This window comes from Thermobia domestica, chromosome 14, assembly GCF_964235325.1.
Source record: "Thermobia domestica chromosome 14, izTheDome1.hap1.1, whole genome shotgun sequence".
Taxonomy (NCBI): Eukaryota; Metazoa; Arthropoda; class Insecta; order Zygentoma; family Lepismatidae; genus Thermobia; species Thermobia domestica.
Genome location: NC_137467.1, coordinates 119,789,094 through 119,811,507, shown reverse-complemented (window position 1 = coordinate 119,811,507; position 22,414 = coordinate 119,789,094). Strand labels below are relative to the sequence as shown.

At 34.8% G+C, this 22,414-nt stretch overlaps 1 protein-coding gene across 1 annotated transcript in view; it reads right to left on the bottom strand.

The window, feature by feature from the left end:
• Positions 1 to 20,124, bottom strand: part of Lamtor1 (Late endosomal/lysosomal adaptor, MAPK and MTOR activator 1) — a 45,319-nt gene extending 25,195 nt beyond the window's left edge. The window contains exons 1-2 of the mRNA XM_081738755.1: positions 19,922 to 20,124; positions 6,943 to 7,019 (exon numbers count right to left, since the gene is read on the bottom strand). Of these exons, the coding sequence (XP_081594881.1) occupies positions 6,943 to 7,019; positions 19,922 to 19,963 (119 nt within the window). The 5' untranslated portion in view covers positions 19,964 to 20,124. The remainder of the gene's footprint in view (positions 1 to 6,942; positions 7,020 to 19,921) is intronic.
• Between the last annotated feature and the right edge of the window lie 2,290 nt (positions 20,125 to 22,414).

Sequence of the window (22,414 nt, the reverse complement as noted above, 5' to 3'; positions counted from 1 at the left end):
TTTACTGAGAATCGAACCAGGACTTTCCTGTATCATTTAGTAACAATCTATCACCAACAGTTTTCAATTTCGCTGTAGCAGCACTCCTCCTCACTGGTACAGTGTTAAATTTTTAATGTGATTGCTGTAGTATACAGTTCAGCTGTATCTTATTATTATTAAGTTAGGTTTAATGACCAATAAACACGTTCATATAAAATAAGCTATATACTCAGACACTAAACAAAACATTATCTAAATGTAAATACTGAATTAATACTTTAATATTATAATTTCTCATGGAAGCTGATGTAAATAGGACTATAAAATGTAACGTTGTAAGAAATAATACTTTCAGTTGAAACTATCAAAACTGAATATATCACACGTCATTCAACGTACTTTATCTTTTATTTCTGTTATTTACATTGCCATAAGCCGGTATCCATTAACGCATTGTTATCCCGCAACAGTCACCCGACATGAAGTGCTCATGTAACGGTGGCATTTGTTGAGAAACGTTAGTTAGAAAAATTAATGAATAATGAAAAATTTAACAAACTAAAATTTTTAAAAAATAATGGATTAAAATTAAAAATTTGGGTAAAGAAAAATTGATTAAATTAAAAATGAATATTAGCAAAAGGTAACGGTTATAATTAATCAAAATTAGTACATTAAGATCAAAATTAAACATGACAATTTTTACTTATGCAACGAAAATCGTCTTGAGTTGTAAGTTAATTAATAAAATTAAGGCTATGGAAAAATTAACTGATTATTATGAAAAGCTGCTGTCTTCCATCAAAACTGATAGTTAATAAAATTATTAAAAAGTTATAAAATTAAGAAAAATTGTGTAATTTTTAATATAATTTATTTGTGCATTTGTTAGTTCTGCTAAGAACACGTTTTTAGAATATAGTATATGTGCGAAAAAAAAAAAAAGTTCTTGCGGAATATTCATTTCATATGATTTGCGAGGAAAAATAATGATTAATTTATTATCAACTAAAAATTATATTCTTCAAAATTTAATTGGTTAAATTAAAAATTACCAAAACTTTTAACATTAATTTCTTCTCCATAGCTTCGCAATGAGCAAACCCAGCTGTAACAAAGCCCAGTGTATTTTCTTGAATAAATCCACGATTTGTTGTTGTTTAGACTAAAGATGTCAAGTGTGGTATGGATATAAGATTTCTTGTGGCGAAATGTAAAACGACAATTAACAAGGTGATCTAAGTAAAGAGCACTGAATTCAAGAGTGAGAAAATGTATGGCTGTTCTGGAAAAAGGACCGGGTGGCGTAACGATTAAAGTATTGGTACTATACGCCGAAGATCCATGGTTCGAGTTGCGGTTCAATCATCCACTTTTTCGCTTTTTGTATATGATCTCGTATTTAATTTGATCTAGCTGTGCACCATAAACTGCAAATTTATATACGAAATGAGTTTGGAAGCCCGTGAGTGACTTAGTTCTGCTGATACAGACAGTAGCAAGACAGTCTAATAGTAACTTCTTGTAACGCAATTACGATAAATTCTTACGATGAACACTTTTTTTTTTTTTTTTTTTTAATTATTATGTTTAGATTAATTTTGTCCTAACTTTTATTAACGCTTTCTCATTATTCAGTTAAATTTCTTTATTCGTCTCCGTACTTACATTTCGAACGCTTTTAGAGTTTTACATCACTATCATAATGTCATCCGTATTTCTTCTTCGTGCATACAATAGTATGTACGCAATATTATCAAGATTTTTGTACCCCTTTATTCAATTACGGACAATTTGCTCCATTCCTACCCTTACTTCTTGTATATCCATTCACATTTCAAATGTTCACTACCTAAATACTTAAAATAAGTCGCGTGTACTTTATTCATTCCAATCTTTATGTGAATTCAATCACATACAAAGAATGAAAGATGACTGGATCAGGACTCGAATCCGAAATCTTTGGAGTACCGTACCAATGCATTAGCCACTAATTTGCTCCTACAGAGGATTTGGTGTGTTAAAAAAAATCCGGTTGTTTTCACCCTGTCATTAATATATAATGATAATATAACTGTCAGAGATGATCTGAATATGGCCACTGGATTGTCCAAGCACAACAGCAAGAGAATATATGGCTGTTCTGGGAAGCGAACTGGGTGGCGTATTGGTTAACGCATCGGCACGGTACGTCAAAGATCCCGAGTTTCCGGTCCAGTCATCCACTTCTTCATTCTTTGTGTATGATTCAATTCACAATTACAGATGATTTGGTGTTAAAAATCTTGTTATTTTCTCCTTGCATTAATATATAATTCAAAATACGAGATCTTAAACCGAATTCTAACTCTAATATGAACAATCTCATCTTGTATCACGAAATAGTTAAACTTCAAGCAGTTTCAGGGTGCACGATACTTTTGTCGACGACTTCTAAATTTTGCTATACTGAATACATCTGAGATGGCTTCTGCCTTAAGGAACAAATACAACAATCTCACTTTTCAAAATTAACGGAGAAGCCTATAGCATCTGTCAGCAATTAAACTGTTTTCTACTTTATTTCTGGAAGTTTCCTGCAAACAGACTATTTTGACGAAGATCTAGGACAAACTTCTCTTGTCAAGATCGTTAAATTAAACTTTATTTAGCCTTGAACCAAAAAGTATGCAAAAGTGAATTAGTGAACTCATGACTGACTGAATTCTGTTGACAAAGTTAGTAGCAAGAATTGTCGAAACAGTCGAGGAATAACCCCTCGTGACGCAATTGCGGTACGATCTTAAGAGTTCTCATGCTTTCGATAGTTAATGAATATGTTTTTTTAAAATAAATACAAAAGACAATTATAAAAGAAAGGAAACTCACGACATTACTAGAAACACTGAAATTGTATAATAGATATTTCAAAAGACAAAAGAAGGAATGGCGAAGATTTAACTGATGAATGAGTTTAAAGAGGGTACTTTGCATTACGTCAAAACTAAGAGATTAGTTGAAAATTGAAGAGCATTTCTCAATTCTCGGCAAGTGACCGTAGAATATTTATGAACAGGCTCGAGAAAAAAATAAATGAATAAATAAATAAATAAGTAAATAAAAAAAAATAATAATCAGGACGTCAGGTCGCTATACCGATTGGAATATTTACCTTAAACCTTAAATATATTTAATTCCGTTAAATCATGAATATTGCCTACTAGATCATTTTAGTCTATTCCATGTGTATGTGTGTTTTTTTTCTTTCGAGCTAGCAAAAGTTGCTTCCAGATTAAGCATGAAACGTGTGGCGTTAAATACTCAAGCACAAAATTTAAAGAAATTTCGAGTGACGAATTACACAGGGCTGCAAATGAAAACCATCTGTAAGTTGTTTTCGTTTTGATAGGTGAATTTAATAGTTCTTGACTCCCTGATTCTGAGAATGAAATCAGTTTTTTCTCATCACCCTTGGTTTTTCCGCAAATTGACTTTGAAAATCCAACCCAATACCACAAAAATTGTATGTATATATTATATATGGGAACAGAAATACGAAAGAACTATACAGATGTCTGTACTGAAATGTAAATCTGAATGAATATAAATACATTCACCTACAAAAATATTTTCATTCATATATATATATATATATATATATTGTTAAAACTTAAAATAGGTTTATAGTTTATTTTAAACATGATTAGTTTTGTGACGTAAAATGCAGTTAGAAACTTTTTGGAGATATGTTAAACGGAATTTTTTGTTTGAGTTGCGAATTTTAGATTATTTTTATATATGGAATTATTGAATGGTTTTGATATTTTAGTTCCTTTAAGAAGTAATTTAAATTAATGTGCGTTTGGAGGCGTAGAAAATGTAGCTTAGAATTAATTAAAAATATGGGAATAGAAATTTAAGATAAAATTTGATAACACAGAAATAATTTAAAATAAGAATTTAATGATCTGATGTTGAATAATTGAATAATCACAGAGCATGGTATGGACTGGTATGACTAAGAATAGAGAAGATAATGCATAATTACTTACTTTTAATAACGGTGATAAGCATAATTTTTGATTGACAACGACGGAGTAGAAAAAGAAAGAAAGAAACAAAGACAAAAAAAAACTAATGATGAATGCTCTGACTCACAGAGTTTCGACGTCAAAATAGAATTTTCATTATCCGGAAGAGAATCCGGTAGTATTTATATGATTTTTCCGTCATGTCAACATTCTTTGTGCGTCTTCCTAGTTTTAAAAGTTACAACCGGTCATTTGCATTGTAGAAGTCAAGGTACTTTACATTTTCCATTAAATTATAAACTTTAAAAAAATATTTAAACTGCCTCCACTTCATACATTGCTTATTTTATACACATTTTTCAATTTAAATAAATATTTTATTTAATTACACATTATAATACACCCTACATTTGATGAATATGTAAGACAAAAATAATTTTTAGTTGTTTTTCAAATGCTTTTTTCTGGAAGCTTTGGTGAGTTTCTTATGCTTTTCTTCCGCCCGCCGTTTGTCTATTTATGCCCAGCAATAATCCGCTATCTTGTTAACACTCCACCTACCCTGGTATCTATGCTCCATATCTCTCATATCCTAGTAAAATCTCTCATCTTCCTTCTCACTTACTTGATCAAGATTTTCTGGAATGAAATCCAGATGTTAATGCAAGACATGTATCTTAATACTCATGTCGCACCGAAATTCTTGAAATTTCAACAACATAGTTTCTACATTGTTCTTATAATTTGGACTTTTGTAGTTACCGGGAAAATTACGTTACACTTTTGAATGCCTCCCAGGCATCTCTCTCAGCTAGATTCATTGTTGCTTTAAAATCTGTTTCCCATACGTTTCCGTATATCGGGGCCAATAAATACGCCTTCTTTCACTTTTCCATAGGACATGGATGGAAATGTATTATATATAAACTTGAAACATTGTCCCTGTTTGTCAAGCGGTTTCACAAATTGTTTAATGAGTTCAAACTTCATGTCAAGATGTGGAAGTAATATTTTGCCCTAACGAACTAGACGTTCATGTGCAATATTTTTAGATCCTGGATTCCAAAATGGCCATTCCCTTCTTACCCAATGCTCACTTCTTGCCCTACTATCCCAGTCGAAAATGAAACATGGCATCTTCGTATATCCAGATTGCTGTCCTAGTAAAATGCCCAAAATCTTGATATCACTACACACTTCCCACCCATGTTCTTGATATTTAATTTTCTTTAGAATTAATTTCATCGTTTCTTTCATTGAAATCGAATGGGCAATAGGTAGAGATGGGTACTTACTTTCATTGTGCAAAAGGACACATTTTAAACTTGTTCTGTTAGAATCAACAAACAGTCTCCAGCTAGTGGAAAGTAGAGGAAAACTTAACTTACTAAGCAAATCCAACACATCACAGCAGAGATTCTTGCACAAAGTAGGGTGAAAATTGTCTTTGTCTGTACCAGGTAAATGTTGTTTCATATGCCAGAATGTTCCTTTTGTGAAGCCTAGAACTAATAACTTCTGCTAACTCCTTCGACAGATTTAAGTCCGGAACCAAAACATTATCATTTTGAAGAAAGAAAGAAAAAAAAAAATTCTATAGGCTGAGATGAACCACTGGGCGGTTCAAAGTTGTCATCTTCTATGTCACTTTTCTGGCTTGGCGAACTAGAATCACTAACACACTGTAGCAGTGATGAAGGTTTTGGAATAGGAATGTTTGGACCATAATCCACAGGCCCTATAGCTGATTAAATATTTGGGTAAATTACTTTCTTCTTATTTCTAGCATTGAGGCCAACAGTTTCACAACAACAGAAGTAACAATTGTCAGTATGATTCTTCGATCCCTACAAATCATAGGAATTCCAAACGGCAGACACATGTTTTTCCTTATTCCAATTTCTCAAAGGTTCAACAAAAGATCAGCCTATGATTTTGATTTATCACAAAGTTTTATATGAAAATAAGTGTAATATGCTTTTTAAACAAATTCCGAAGAGCATTGCCGTTGTCCCTTAGGAACAAATTCATCGCAAATAGAACAAAACACATTCGGACTATATTTACAACCACGACGTACCATTTCTTCTTTGTCTACAGCATAGGAGCACACGATCACAGCAGAAGCAAATCCAACTAAAATCCTAATGTTACGCAAGTTGATTGTTCATACATAAACTGAAAAAAATCAATCTATGACCTACAAAAGAATTTATACCAGAGATTGTCTGGGACATTGTTATGCACGTTATACAATTTAATTTGTAGAAATAAATAAATGTCAATTATATGGACTAAATTTATGACTAATTTTCTTTCCTCATACCTATATCAGCTGCATAATAGCTTACAGACGCACTGCTGCTCTAGGGAGCGCTTGATGAATTACAGAGCAAACAGATACTATTAGGTTCGAGCGTAATTAATGAATTGCTAGTAATTCTAGAGTGATAGGAAAAAACTAATGCCAGATTCAGAATGTGCGACCTCAAAAACATGTAATCCACGTGAAATTTTCAAAACATTACCCATGCGGACCAGTGTTATTCTAGCATACCGGTGGGAAAGGACTTGCATCCAAATATTCAGTCGAAATCTCGTGAAGGGAGGGTGATATTTAGAATCGGACAACGTTACTGTTTCAACTATACATTTTATACAAGTAGATAACTAAAATTTAAGGCCAAAACATATAAGCCTATGTATCAAATTGGATTTGTATTATTGGGACGCCTAGTTTACAGAACTGGCACCTATGCCAGAAGAAACTTTTCAAGCCCTACAAGCTATGATGATGCAGCAAAGTTTTCAGACGTGCCACGGGGTTCCATTTGTTGGCACAGTTACTAGCGTTACAGAATCTGTCTACGTTTCCTTGAACTACGTACGTCTACTAGTGTCCAATGAAAAAAATAATAAATAAATAAAATAAAATAAAATAAAACATTACCTGTGCACTCTCTGGATAGCAGTACTATTGCTTACTGGGTCTACCAACAGATGCGTTCTTTCATTAACTTCTCCAGTCTGAAAGAAACAAAGAATAAAATTACAACACAGGAAATAAAAGTATAAGCAAAATTTACTGTCGTCATGTTCCTTCTTTCCAGAAGTGAGAATCAACACCCCTGGATGTTGATGGAACAACTTAGAATGTTCGAATATCACTTAAGTTCAAGTGACATACGCTCTCAGTCATTCATTCATTCAGTCACTCTCACATCTATTCTTTCAGAGGAAAATACATCGAGATATTTTGGACAAAAGCATTTGCCAATCATGTGATAATTTGCAAAGACAGATTCATGAGTACTGAAATATGCTTTAGGGTGCATTTTTCTAAAATAAACTCATGCCTTACACTTACACCACGTACTCTGTTTTTGTTTAAGATTCTGTTTCCATAATATTTTTGTCGTCTCTGTGATCACGATCCCATACATGTGCGATTGAGCTACGACTATCACTATAATTCCATTCAAAATTACGAGGGTCGGCTGATAAGTTCTCGGCCCGACCCCCTTTCGAATGTACTACCCTGATGTAATTGATATGTGAAATGTTGATCTTTTATATGTTTAAGTACCAAATTTCACGATTCTATCATGAACGGTTTTTATTTTACAGGTAATTGAATGAACCATAGCGTAGCCAGATGTCAAATTCACCAAAGAGGAGCTGCGAGGTGTAATGAAGTTGTTCTTCCTGCAACAGAAGTCGCCCAAGGAAATCCATGGTTGCATGCTAGACACATTGGGTGGACAGTGCCCCTCATACTCCACTGTGAAGAAATGGTGTGCGAACTTCAAGCGTGGTGAATTTCAACATAAGATGGTGACAGGTGTGGCAGGCCAGTGTCAGTGTCAACTCCAGAAAAAGTGGACCAGATTCATGACCTGATTTTGAGCAAAAGACAGATTTCGCTTCAGGAGATAGTTGACAAAGTGCACATATCCAAAGAACGTGTTGGGTCAATAATCTATGATCAGTTGGACATTCGCAAGCTTTCTGCGAAATGGATTCCGAAATGTTTGAACGCGGATCACAAACGCGAACGTGTGAGATCATCGCAGGTGATTTTACGGCATTTTGCGAACTCCAAGGACGATTTTTTGAATCGGCCTGTTACCCAGGATGAAACGTGATTGCATCACTTTGATCCGGAAACCAAACAGCAGTCATGCGAGTGACGCCACTCAGGATCTCCAAGGCCCAAAAAAGTCCGCAGGGAAGGTGCTTGCCTTAATATTCTGGGATAAGGATGGTGTTTTCCTCTCAGACTACCTTCGAAAGGGCCAAACCATAACTGCACAGTATTACTACAGTCTGCTGGCTAAGGTAAAGGACGCTATTAAAGAAAAGCGCCGGGGAAAGTTGACACGAGGTGTCTTATTCTTGCAGGACAATGCTCCCGTCCACAAGACTGGCAGAACAATGGATTTTCTGAGGGACTTAGGGTTTCAGTGCATTGACCACCCACCTTACTCGCCAGATCTTGCCCCTTCTGATTATTATCCGTTTCCAAAACTCAAAACAGTACTGAAAGGACAGAAATTTCACAGTGATGAAGAGGTGATAACAGCTGCGGAACAGTTTTTTGCAGACCTTGAGATTTTTTTTTTTTTTTTTTTTTTTGAGGGATTGGAGAAGTTGCAGCATCGAAGTGCCAAGTGTGTTGACCTTCGAGGGGACTATGTTGAATAGCCTCACACTTTCATGCCTGCAGCTCAATTCCTTCTAGGTCGGGCCGAGAACTTATCAGCCCACCCTCGTATATTCTTTCTTCTGTAAACAGTAAATAGTACCCGAATCTTTCAGACACCATTCTTATTGTCAATTCAACACTGTAAATTTGTATCCAATTACTTCCTTGATCTGAACTCCTATCCATGAGGTACTGTAATATATTTCAATATCACGTACAGGTCCACTCTGAACAAATTATGTAATTTTTAAGGCAGTTAATTCCTGGTGTGTTATCACCTCTTCAGAGATTCTATGCACATTGCAGCACTGCAAACAAATATATAATAAGTCCCAACACTATCATTATCGTAGTTTTCACTTCAATTCCGTATCATTATGTCCTTTGAGACAAATCGTATTATTTTATTATCTTTTTTGAGTATATCTTTCCAGACAGGACTTCAAGAAGACTGTGTGGATCAATGTTGCACTTCAACGTGTAGGTTGCATCATTAATTGATGTCACTAGATACAATCGTGTGCTATGTATAAGACCAAGAATACATTTTTTTCTTATTTTAATAAAATGAATTTGTTTTAATCCCAATGCGAGGACTGCTTTACACACTTGATTGTAGCTTCTGCTTGTGTAAGATCAAATTGACTGGCAACCCGGATGTTTTGATAGTGATTTCGCAGTTACTGGTACATGTCTGTTCACAAGAACCTAGATTGCTTTCCAGACTAAGTTAAAAAAAAAAAAGTTCCTGGCATTTTTTAATTATTTTTTTTATCACAAAAGGGTTGAAAATTACGAGTAAAAAAGAAAGAAATACGAGTAATATAATTATGAATGGACTACAATGACCGACCATCTTTCACGCATTTTGTTTACTGTTTCACTTTCAAATCCGGTGTTCTCATGATATGCTCTTGTCCGGCTATCTTCCTTTGAGTCAAAAACCAAGGAGTAATCTATAAAAACTGCGGAAACCAGCACGGTGAAAGCTACATTAAAAAAAAAAAAAAAAAAAAGTATTTTCTAGTAACATATGATTCATCCCATCCATCTTATGCATGGGAGATTTGAAGGAAACGCAGGTTTCGTTTCTGAAAGGGGTCGAATATCTCAAGAAACAAAATAAAATCACATTTACTTGCAGTGTCAGTACTACAACCTTAATAATACATTAAGTTACTATAGAGCTACGGCCACCAATATACGTTCCTTACCAATCCCTTCCGCAAGCACAACCACAAGTGACCACGAAAGTCTTTTCTGCATGTACTGAGGGGCAAAATTGTCACTTTTTTCTTTCTTGAAAAATATGTGGACACCTTATGTTCCAGAGAAAGCCATTCAGAAAACCGTAATAGAAACACGTATGCGTGAATTGTATGAAGAAAAAAATATGTAAGACAAATGTCAAATGATCCAGCACCTACAACATAATTTAGATAGGATGAAAATATCAAGATTCAACATGAACCATTCATTAGCTTTTTTTCTTTCTTTTTCAAGTCATACTTATCTACACTATTATAAAAAAGATTAAAGTAACTTCTCATCAACAACTAACTCGAACTTACAGATAGAACCACGAATTTGTGCAGAATGTTTCTTTGTCACGAAAACATTTTATATACATATATATATATATCCTAAAGGGGAGTGAAAGAGGGTTCAAATAGTCTTTGCCAAGAATCTCACGAATCCTTGAAGTTAGGAAAATAAAACTAGACATATAAACTCTTTATTAAAATTAACCGAAAACATGTCTCAACGTTTTCGAAAATTTCACTCTTAAGGGAAAAAGGGAAGGGGGCTCTGCACTAATATTCAAATTTTCGAGTACTGTTCAGAAAATGCTTTAAAATTTGCTTGAGAAGACGTGAAATTCAATACATGCACTTTTCATTAAAATTACATACAGCGTGTTTCAGATTTCTTTTTCAATTCCGTTGCTGAGAAGGGAAAATGGCATCAATTTCTATATTATAATTTTAGTTTTATTAGAGAAATATCCGTAGGTAGATAAAATCTAACATTAGGGTAAAATGTCAGCAAAATTGCAATTTTTTTTTTTTTTTTTTTTTTCGATTAGCACTTGGTTGATAAAGCTGTCACTACACGAAACTTAAAAATTGAAAACATGCCATTATGAAAATGGCGTCTGTAAATACTTTACTTTTATACTGAAATCAATGTAATTCATTTGATTACAAATGTCTTTCTTGAAAATCCTAAGATTAGACTTGGGCTGGGCCTATGGCTCACATCATTGAAGCCAATGAACAGGTGCTATTCAAGATAAGATTTATTGTATATTATTCCGACATGTAATCTAGATTCAATAAATTTTAAATGGCTAAAACAGGCCTATGACAAGATTGTTCGAAAGTCAATCCAAATAAATAATACAACAGAAGCTAGACAAAACTTACAGATAAACTTTCTTGTTGTATTAAAATCCTGAACAAATATGCAGAGTGTGTAGGTTATATCATAATTCTCCTAGGGTTGCAGCAATTTTGACAGTTGGGACTTCAAAAAGCAAATCTCAAATATCTCTTACAGGGGTTTGGAGTTTTCTTCTTAATTCATGCTAATAATATAGAGGTAACATAGAATTATTATGGTACTTGCTGTCTTTTTCGTTTTTATTCAGTGACACAGAATTCTACTCTTTCCGCCATGCCACGAAAAGTAAGATTCGAAGGGAAACAAGCTCCCAAAAGATATCCAAAAATTTGAATGAACCTTCGAAACTTTTACCTAATTTGCTAGTGTATTTCTTGGGATATAGCTAGGCAGTGCAACTGAACTTAATCCACACATAAATAGGAGGGAATTATGTTTCCAAGGTTTGATTGAATTGATGCATTCACAACACAGTTATACTGTGTTCAACCAATGCAAGTTCCGCGCTTTTTTAAATTTCAAGAGTTGTACCTATACCGAAGTATGATTAAATGGTTAATTAGTAACGTAATCTGAAGCAGCGTAAAAAGTTATCTAAGTGAGCAAAAGACCAGCTTTCAAAAACGATAGGCAAACTGAGCACCTTTCCAGCTTTGCAAGTGATGGAGCGATGGTGAATGGCCTCCTTCTGAAAGATCATATCGATGCAACCATAGAAGATATTCAATTGATATTTAACACAAACATGAGAAACAATATAGGACCTTGACACCAATTTCAGTAGCTTTGGAAGCAGTCGAACTGGGACTCTCAGACGTGGAATGACCCAACATCCAAACTGCAGCATAAATTGGAATGTCTTCATATGTAGGTTTGTGTTTAAATACCCAGTTAAAATTAATAAGGAAATTCAATCTTAGTAACGACTGATCTAACTGCATTACTTATCAATACAAATACTTATGATGGCAGAAAGTCACATATAATTGATTTTTATCATCAGTAAGAAGCCATGTACTCGGAAACAGGTTCCCAGTTACGACAGTTGTCGGAATTAACACATTGAATTGCTACTGTACCTAGTTATACAATTTTAATATAAATTTAGTGTTTGCTGGAAAACTGAAAATTTAATTTTGCACCACTAAGAAATTACATACGATTTTGCTTTTATAAAACAACCAGCAAACGGATTTAATTCAATCAACAGAACCTCCCTCCCCCAAAGAGAACATGAATCACAAGCTTACAAAGTATAGTACTCTTCTTAGCAAGTTAAATGATTTCATTTATTTTACTGGATTCAGTGATTCTGATTTCTTTAATTCAGTGATTTGGTTCTTATTATTCCGGTTTTGATAACTTATCTATTTCACTAGGTTCTATCATACTGCTGATAGTTGTTCCTCTTCTGTTTGCATAGAGAAGTATAGCTATGATTTGATATCATGTGCTGTAATATGCGTTCTCAGTTCTTTAAGTTGTTTTGGTTCGTTGCTACAGGTACATTTCGCGCGTGTTGTTTTTCACTATGTTATCCTGGTAGACATGTCTAATGTGGTGGATGTACTTAGCACGTAACAACAAAGTAATAAAGTTATACCAAATATCTATTAGGAAGAATATTTCATCAGCATATCTGAATTGCATATACGGAAAATTCTCCCATTATATGATCCACTTGGTTGTGACAAAACACGAAAACATGAGTGTTCGTACAGTGCTGCATTAAGAACTAGAACCTCATGTTATTACTTAAACTTTGGCCGAGAAGTTTATTTTGAGGCTATGGTCAGGTACTCTGTAAGCCTTATTGATGGCCCTCGTGTGACTTATAACGACGATTATAATAGAATATTGAGGAGAAATATTTTTTTATTTATGAAGCATGTTGCCTAACTATTATATTAATCAAATTGAAGTTTCACGTATTTATTTCAATATTTTTACATTATTTTCTCTATTTCAGGATATAAAATTGGTATTGCTGGAGGGAGGAGGTTGAGGGTCTGTTTCTCTTTTACGTATAAAATTTTGAGCTGTTTGTACTACATTAGTTTTAGTGTTCGGTTTATTAATTGTTCGGAAGAGTTAGGGGATTGTCTCCCCCCTCCCCGTAGCCATATATACAGTCTAACGTATGATTCATATTTTCTTTTATTCTTCATTTAATGAATGTGAACCACAAACATCAAATTATTGCACTTTTATTGTCCCCAGTGCTGATAACTGTGACATCCAAGTTAACGAAACTTCGCTAACTTCAAAAGGCTGAAATTAATTCATGAAGCGTTGGTCGAGAATGATATTTGGTGTATTTATTATTCATGTAAAGTTGAATCATCTGACAAAATTTCATAATTTTAAAAGATGGTGTTTCCGAGAAAATGGCAATTTTTGAAAATTTTACAATTTCTCGAATTTTTTGCAACAAAACGGTTGGACAGAGAAGCGACACAATTTGTTTTTTTTTTTTTTTCGGAAGGCGGGTAACTAGGTCTTACCAACCGTGAAAACAGAATTTTAAATTTGAACCGGAAGTACTCGAAAAAATTCGCAAACTTCGACTTTTCAGATAAATTGACGTTCGTTTGTTAATTTATGTACAAAATGATACGCATCCGCAAAGCAAACTATAATAAAATATAGTTTATTTATATTCCTAGGTACATACAACAACAAAAATTATAATTCTACCTGTTTCCATAGCCGGATGGTGAGGCTCCGAAGTTGACCATTTTCCATGTCTTCTACAATTCATAAATTGTACTCCCCGTCTTTGATGGCCCATTACTTGGGAGGAAAATTTTATTCGACAAAACAAAAAAAAAATAGGGGTCTCTTAAAAACATGTCTAGTTGCTATAAAAAGTTTCAACAATATCTGAGATGGTGATGGTACATGCTCTGCCTGAGTTGAAATGGAAAACACCTGTAGTCGAAGGCTGAAGCTATTTCCGACGTATGGTAAAAGTGGGCGTTTATTGCTTTCTCTTTTTTTGTTATAACAGGAATTGTGCTCGCTTTAATAAATTGTCTATGAGGAAAGGAACATTTTTCAGTAACGTGAACTTAAGTATGGGACAAGTGTGGTTTTTGTCTTATTTTTTTCGTGTGTGGAACCGGTGATTATGAGTGGTCGCATCTGAAGCGAAATTTTGTGTCAATTCATGGGTCAGAAAACCTCATGTTATATTTTTCACGGTACTTATGGTGTCGTAAATTTGCTGATGATCTATCACTTCGAGAGCGATATTTTCAATTTTTACGCGCTGGATCTCTATTAGTGGTGTGTGTTTATTTTTTAATTGATATTTTATTCTTGACTCGTTTTGCATTTAATTCTTTGTTTTTCTTTTTTTTTTTTAAAAAAAATACGAAATTTTTATCCAGCTGTTTTTTTTTGGGGGGGGGGGGATATGAACTTCCGAATACAAGTTGTTGACATCTCTTTCTTTTTGAAATTTTTACCTGAGAATTAAATATCGTAGTTAAAAATTATGGATAGTTTGGATTAGGTTAGTTTATAAACTGGTTTTCAATTCATCTAATGCATGTTAGTTTTATCTGTGGCTGTTTTTTTGGGCTAATGCTTAACACAAGGGGTCCAACAATTGTTTCTAAATAATGTTACAATTTCGATAAATTGTGTTCACATGAGGTCAGTTCATGTTACATTATGTTAGTATAGGGGTCCAGCATAATCCGATCCCCCCCCCCCCAAAAAAAAACGCTCATTTCTACTAATATTAGGTTAGTTTAGTTTAGATTTGGTTACGTTATATTAGCTCTAAGTACTTGCATCATCCGTTTCTCCTGTAAATTTTATCTTTCTTACGTGCTTCTGGATCCCTCCTGCTAAACATAACCTCTTGTTTGATCCACATTTTGGAGAACTTGTGAATTACGGTTGTTTAAGAATTTATTTATCTTAACTAGTTCCCAGAGTAGTTTGAGAAGCAGTTCTCAAAGATGTTTCTATCCCCCGGAGTAGTCTAGGAGTGAGTTCTGGGGGAGAGTAACAGGTTGTCTGTTCCGAGGAACTGATTCCTAAACTGCTCAGGGAACCAGGTCAGATGAATCGGTTGCAGTCACTGTCCGAGTCAAAGTAAAATCTTGGCCCGATTGTATTTCTAAGTAACTCGTTTGTGGTCATATTTAACAAACTGTACTGAGAACCACCTCCTTAGGACTCGATTCACTGAATGAAATGAGTAAGTAATCTCGTCGCAAGAACAAGAAAGCTCTCCGTGGGTGGTTTCGGCAATGTCCGAACACTCGTATCCCCTTACTAGTGACATTGTAAGTAAATGTGTATCCACCAACGTTGCCATAGTTTTGGGTCTCTGTTATACTCTGATTTATGACTTACACATGTGGGTTTAAGAGGTCACTTTCCTCTCTTTCTTTTTCCCCCTTGCCGTGGATTTGGGATTCCATTTTGCTCTTTTCTCCCCCTCGCAAACGAAAGGTACATGCTCTATTTTGTGTTAATGCTAGTTAAAAAAAAAAAAAAATAAATAAAAAAAAAAAATAAAAGATTTTTAAGTACACGGCCACATCGCATATAATGCAAGAAAATTAATTAGGACGACCTATGCTTTGGTGTAGAATTTTATAAAAATAATCGATGTAATACGCGTATAATGTAATTATGTAATAAAGTAATTGAATATAATGTAATAAATGCAAAATATAATTAACTAACTAACTAACTAACTAACTCTATGACCTATGGAACCCGGAGGTTCAATGCCGCGTTCACAAAAGCTCTCCACTGACTTCTATCCTTAGCTAACTGCATCCAGTTTCTACTTTGTATTCCAATCTCTGCGAGATCCATCTTAATATTGTCCTCCCATCTGCGCCTAGGTCTTCCTAATGGTCGTTTTCCGATTGGTCTTCCAATCAAGACTTTGAAAGCGTCTCTACTTTCTTCCATTCTAGCTACATGACCCGCCCATCTAAGCCTCCTAGACTTGACGACCCTAACAATGTTGGGTAAACCATATAAATTATGTAGTTCCTCGTTATGAAGTTTCCGCCAGTCCCCATTCCCGTTCCTCTTGGGTCCGAATATTCGTCTCAGGATATTGTTCTCAAATACTTTCAGTCTATGTTCTTCCCTCAGAGTAAGTGACCATGTTTCGCAGCCATACAGAACTACAGGCATGATATAATGTTTGTATATACCCCGAGAAAACCCACGAGCACGGTGTTTGTCCACCACAAAGTCCACACGGCGCGAGCTGGGATCGAACCAGGGATCCTGAGCACCGGAGGTGAACGCTCTACCAAATGATTTATGAAACACGAAAAGAAATTCGTTAGAGTAGTTTTTGAGTTTGAGTAGTTTGAGACAAATTTTGATTTTCATCTTTCAGTAAACTACTCGTAGTTTTTAGAGGTGTTAAGAAAATTGGAAAATGACGCTAGAGAATCATGTAAAAAAACCTTAAGTTTAAAATTATGTCTCGATACGCTGAACCGTACACATGCCCTCTAGGCAACCGAACATATTTTCACTGGGACGAACAGAACTCCGTTTTGAGACATGTAGGGATCTTCTAACGTACAAATCCGTTTAAATCTAATTTTTTTTCATGATTGCTATACTTTCTTATTTCCTATCGTCACTCGAAAGTAAAAAGAAAATTTTGTAAAGAAGACAATCGAGACTATCTTCTCATCATCACGAGAAAACTGCTGAGCCGTTTGGAAAGAATTTTGGAACATTAGCACTTGGCTCAAACTGGGCTTTCCAGGTCTCTTTCATTATAATGAGTTTCCTAAGAGGTATGTGTCCTCCACACTTAAAATGATGTTATTTGTCATCATCATGAGAAAAACGGATAGATTGTTTCAAATGGATTTTGCAAAGTAGGTAACAGTTGACTGGAGTCGGATTTCTTTCATGTCACTTTCATTAAAGGCGTATCCTAGGGGGAAAGGGTTCAAATATAGAATATGTCAAAAGCTGTTAAACAGTTTAAAATCAATTTTTGAAAATAGAACTTGGGTGGCCTAACCTTTTATAATTTAATTTCCATTTAAATACCTAAATGCGAAAAAAGGGTTCAAATATGATTAACATTTCAAATATTCTCCATAAATCTACTCTTCCCGTGAACGCCGGTTCTTCAGCCAGTTAATAAATAATTTTATGATTAGCGGTAATAAAAATAATAATTTAATGTTACAACGAAGGCAAGTTGTGTCATGTGTGGTTATCACATTGCTTTCTTTATTGTTGTTCTAGGCCAAGGTTCCCTCTTTCTTAATTCAATTATCTAAAGATGTAGATTAAAAACTGAAAATTCTGTGTTTGATCGGGAATCAATCCGAAACAAAGCATATTACATTAACTATAATAGTAAAACAATAAATATTTCCTGGTGCTAAATTTCACATTACAATTGGAAAGTTTACAGAATTATGCAACGAGAAATCTTGACAGAATTGTCCACGATTTTCGTTTTCCTCTCAAACGAATTGTGAGATACTACCTTTTACTTATTATTTGTCAGCATCCTTTCCAAAATATTTCCCCATTTCTCATTATAATGTTAAAATTCATTCAAACTATACCTAGATCACTATTAAATACGTAAATACCTCTCAGCAATAATAATAATATAATAGATGAAAATAGTTGTTCCACTAATAACTAACCATGGTCATCCTGGGTAACTCGATCTAAACCCCGTGGCCTATACATAATACTGTCAAATACCGAAGAGAAAGAAGAAAATTTAATATTATGCCTATGTTCTTCCGGTGTCATGAGGAAAACTCAGTAAAAGAAAATTAATTTAGACGGCCTATGCTCTAGTGAAGAATTCTATAAAAATAATCGATGTAAAATATAGTGTAATTATGTAATAAAATAATTAAAAATAATGTAATTTAATAAAATGTAAAATATAATTGAAATACACTGTTTGTAAATTTTTGATATCTTGTTGCCTTATCTATTATGTAAATGAGAAAGTTACTTCTTCATCATGCATTTCAGATATTATTATTCGACTAGAATTGAAGATACTTTTATATAGATTAAAATCTTCCTCGTGTTTTTTTTTTTCAATAGATGCATTCATGTTTATCTTTTAAAAAAATGCACAGTCCAAAATGTGTTTCTTGCCTTCTTTGTTTATTTCATTCTTTCTATATAGAGAACAGGGAGATGAACAAACATTGACCAACTGGCAGGAAATATGGTTCGCTCCTTCTTAACGGAAGAAGAAAGATATTCTGTTGAAGTGTCAAATAACAAAACAACACGAAGGACTCGCAGCACGCAGGACTTTTTTCTTCGCCAAAACATTTAAAACATTCCATTCCTTACTCAAGTAACGGAGATCAGCTTTTACTCACCCCCTCCTATTTTAGCTGAGAGCTGTCATGGAGTTCGAATTTGTTGGCAACATCGGATTTCGGAAACAATATCTGTTTCACTACCATGTAATGGGCGGAGAAGGGTAATAGGTCAAGTTTCTGGACCTCACCCTAAGGCCGTCATGAAATTTCCAATAGTATAAAACTTGTCCTCTTTTCATTTGGAACAACAGAATGCTACCCAAAGAAAATTGATATGTTTTACCTTTCCGGATGGATAAAAATTTTAAGGCCAGCTGTTGCAAAGTGCTGGTATAGATACTACCTACAATATGTTATTCTCTAGCGCAGGAGGATATTGCATTGTTACATGCTATCCCATTTTATGGTGCATATTTATGTTCATAAAAGGGAAGGTTCTAGAACACAGGTTCCCCCATACAGGTCAGTAGCTAGGTTGGTTTCTTTCTGTACCAAAGTTTAATATTTAATTCACATAGTATTGCCGAGCGAGCGTGAGCGATTGAAGGCTGGTTAGAGCCGCGCACGGCACGTTATTTTTTGTCTTTATTACAGCTAAATGGGAAGGGGGATCTGTGTTCTAGAACCTTGCCTTTATAAAATATGATCTTCTCTTTCTTATGGAGTACTATTTGATAAAGAGCACACTTTCATTTCGTATTTCTACCTTATACATGCGAGAAGTAAGATCCGGATATATTTTGATTACTTGTATAATCTTAGTAAATTAAAATCTTTTCCGGATACTTGCAAACCATTGCAATGCAAATTCCATGGTTGTATATTATTATTATTAATGAAACGAAACCCGCATTGAAAATTTCCACAACTGAGACGAAATTTGAGAATAGGACATTTATTCTGTTAAGCTCCGCCAGCCTTTCAACATAAATATTGGGATAGTTTTGGAACTGAGAAGCCAATACAAAGTTAACCTAACCTAAACCAACAAAAAATACAGAAAATATACAAAATAAGAAATTTTAACTCAAATTCTGCCCCTCCCCCCAATCCAAAAATATGCCTTAATATTTAACGGTATGAATAGATTACCTTACGTCAATTCAGGTTTGCTTTATCGGAACTTAACTCGAGAATATTTTCAATTGCTATGCCTTCCACACTGCAAGATACCGTCACTAGTTTCTGGAGGAAACCTAATCAACACAACCATTCTATGGACATTTAATATAATTTAATTTAATACCCTATACTAGGATATTTAATACCATTCCAATACCCATAACGGAGAACACAATGTATGATTGTCTATAGCACGGATAACAAGGAGCTTATCATTACTGAACTTTTCTTTTGGTCTGGTTGGGAGGTTTTGATACAAGAATAAAGACTACAATCTTATCATTGTACAGCAATAGTTAGCAGTACAATGAGGAGGATTAGATTCAAGAAACAAGTAAACAACGAAGTGTAGTTATTTAGACAGATGAATTATAATGTACCTGTGACGTTCCATCTTCCTTACAACTAAAGCAACAACCCATCTCTCCTGTTTAACATATAAATCACTAATAACTTAATACACATATAAATGCACGATGCATATGCGGGCTACATCATATGATTCAATAAACGTCATTCAACTTTTTCAAGTAGCATTTCATTTCCGAACGGATCAATATCTGTAGATATCTGGCGTTAAGAGAATTCATAACTGGCGAATCAAACTCTACAGTACACGGAAAACGACAACAAATGGATTGCTACTCTGCGATATAATCAAATCCAAATGTGCTACGTTTCGTATCGTTGCAGACACAGATACATAGGAATCTCATTCCGTAACGATTTGCTTTTATGCACTACATAATTTACGTTCCAACTTGCGAAATCGCTTAGTAACCATAAATACTACTCGCATGTTTTGCGTGGCGGCTAAGATGCTATGTAGGGTCAATCCGGATCAGTCTTTGCAAATTTTGCAAATCGCAACACAATTAATGCAATAAACATTTCCAATTACTATACTGATTATCGGAACATATAATTTAGAGTTATCTTCGTACAAACTATTAAGGAATGAAACACATATGAGCGGAGGTAGGAATTGTCTGCTCGGGTGAGATATTTTGGTCTGTCTCGGACCTGTGGAATACTTCCCAGGTCCGCAATCAGAGAGGGGCTAGGCCCCCTAAACTTTTCGTGGTTCCTCCACACCTAAATACAAAATACTATTATTAATAAAAAATTAGATATTTGTAAGAGAATTTGTAATGACTTGACCCTCCCTAACGTATTCACGCCCCCCCAAAAGCCTCTGTGGTTGGTTTCAGGCCTGCTACTTCCTAGACGAGTGTGCATTTAACATGAATAACGCAATCTACACTCATTTTTGACCAAAAAGTTCGGGGCAATCCCTCCCATGCCGCCCCATAGACCCACCCATGTAACAATGGGATATGAAGATTTCGCCTCATTCCGCACACAGTTAATCACGAGGCTAGTTACTCAAGGAACGCACAATCTGCTCTTTTGTTTGCTACATTCGATAATATATACTGATTTTGCGATATGACGTCAGTAGCACAAACATTTAGTTTTGTAGAGTCCAACACACTTGTTTCTGCCGCGATCGTTGCACAGCACAGTGTTGCAATCTAAATATCCAAAAGAATAACTACCAAGCATTGTACAAAAAAATTACACTAACGTAAATGAATAACATGTACAACCTATTAATAAAGAGAGAGCTTACCTTATTCCAATGGCTACAAACATATTAAGGCTAAGACTGATGGCACACTTCACGCATTAATTACTCTAATTCTTCTATTCCTGACAAGTCCTGCTTATGCAGTAAGCGTCTCAAACTCTCTTTACTACCCGCAAAATTCAATTCTTCTTGTAATGTGTGCAATTTGCTATGTGTTGGCACTTGCTTTTCACGAATAGCATAGTCATACACACACCTACGGATGACACATTCATCGAAATTGTCCACTGAAGATTTAGGTGCTGGTTTTGATCTTCTCTTTCCAGGAGTAGAGAATGATGTGGAGGGCCCTTTTGACGACTCAAGAACTTCTCTTTCCTTCACAATTGCTCGAATTGTTCGTTCCGAGACCCCGGTTGCAGCTGCCGCTCTTTTACCAAAATGTTTAATTGGAATATTAACACCTTCACTAGCTTCCATCTTCAGAAATGAATGAACATTACTCACAATTTCTCTCGCTTGGCTATGTAAAGTATTTGTTTTCAATTTAGACAACACTGGAGGCATTGTGCAAATAAACGTTTTTACAAGCGTAAAATTTAAAAACTAGGAATAGGCTATTTACAAAACTTTCAACACTAAAAAAAAAAAAAAAAAAAAAAAAAAACACACTCCGAGCTTTTTTTTTTTAAAAAAAAGCCTGTCTTCACCACAGTTCGAAAAACGCGCGCACTTAGAAAAAGGTACTTTAACACCACTAATCTCTATTGTCTTATGCTAATAAGTTTTTTTTTAAACAATGATTTTTCTAGAAAGAAATCTTGCAGAATACTCCTGCTTCTGAAAGGTATATTTTTGCTGCTTTTGTCTGCCGTTGGCAACACTACACTTTATTCAGCGAATTATAGTTCAGCATGGAAAGAACAATATGCGTCATAATGAAAGGTGTCATGCGCAGTTGCCAAACTTACTTCAGCGAAAAGGAGATAGAACGATATGGAACATAAATTCGCATAGGACTTTTAAATTATCTTTCCTCCTCGGTGTCAAGAATTTAACTGACTATTGTGGCAACATATCAGGTGCTAGAAAGAAGGGGCGAAGAAATGCATGTAAGAAGGGCGGGGTGTGAAGCATTTGTATCGCGGCAGAGACTTCTGTGTCGAGCTCTACCATCCATCACTCCATCTCATCCGTTTTCTCACAGGTTCACTAGCAAAAGGACCGTACGCTTATTTTCCATTACGTTGCGGTACGCATAATTCGGAAAGATTGATGTGGA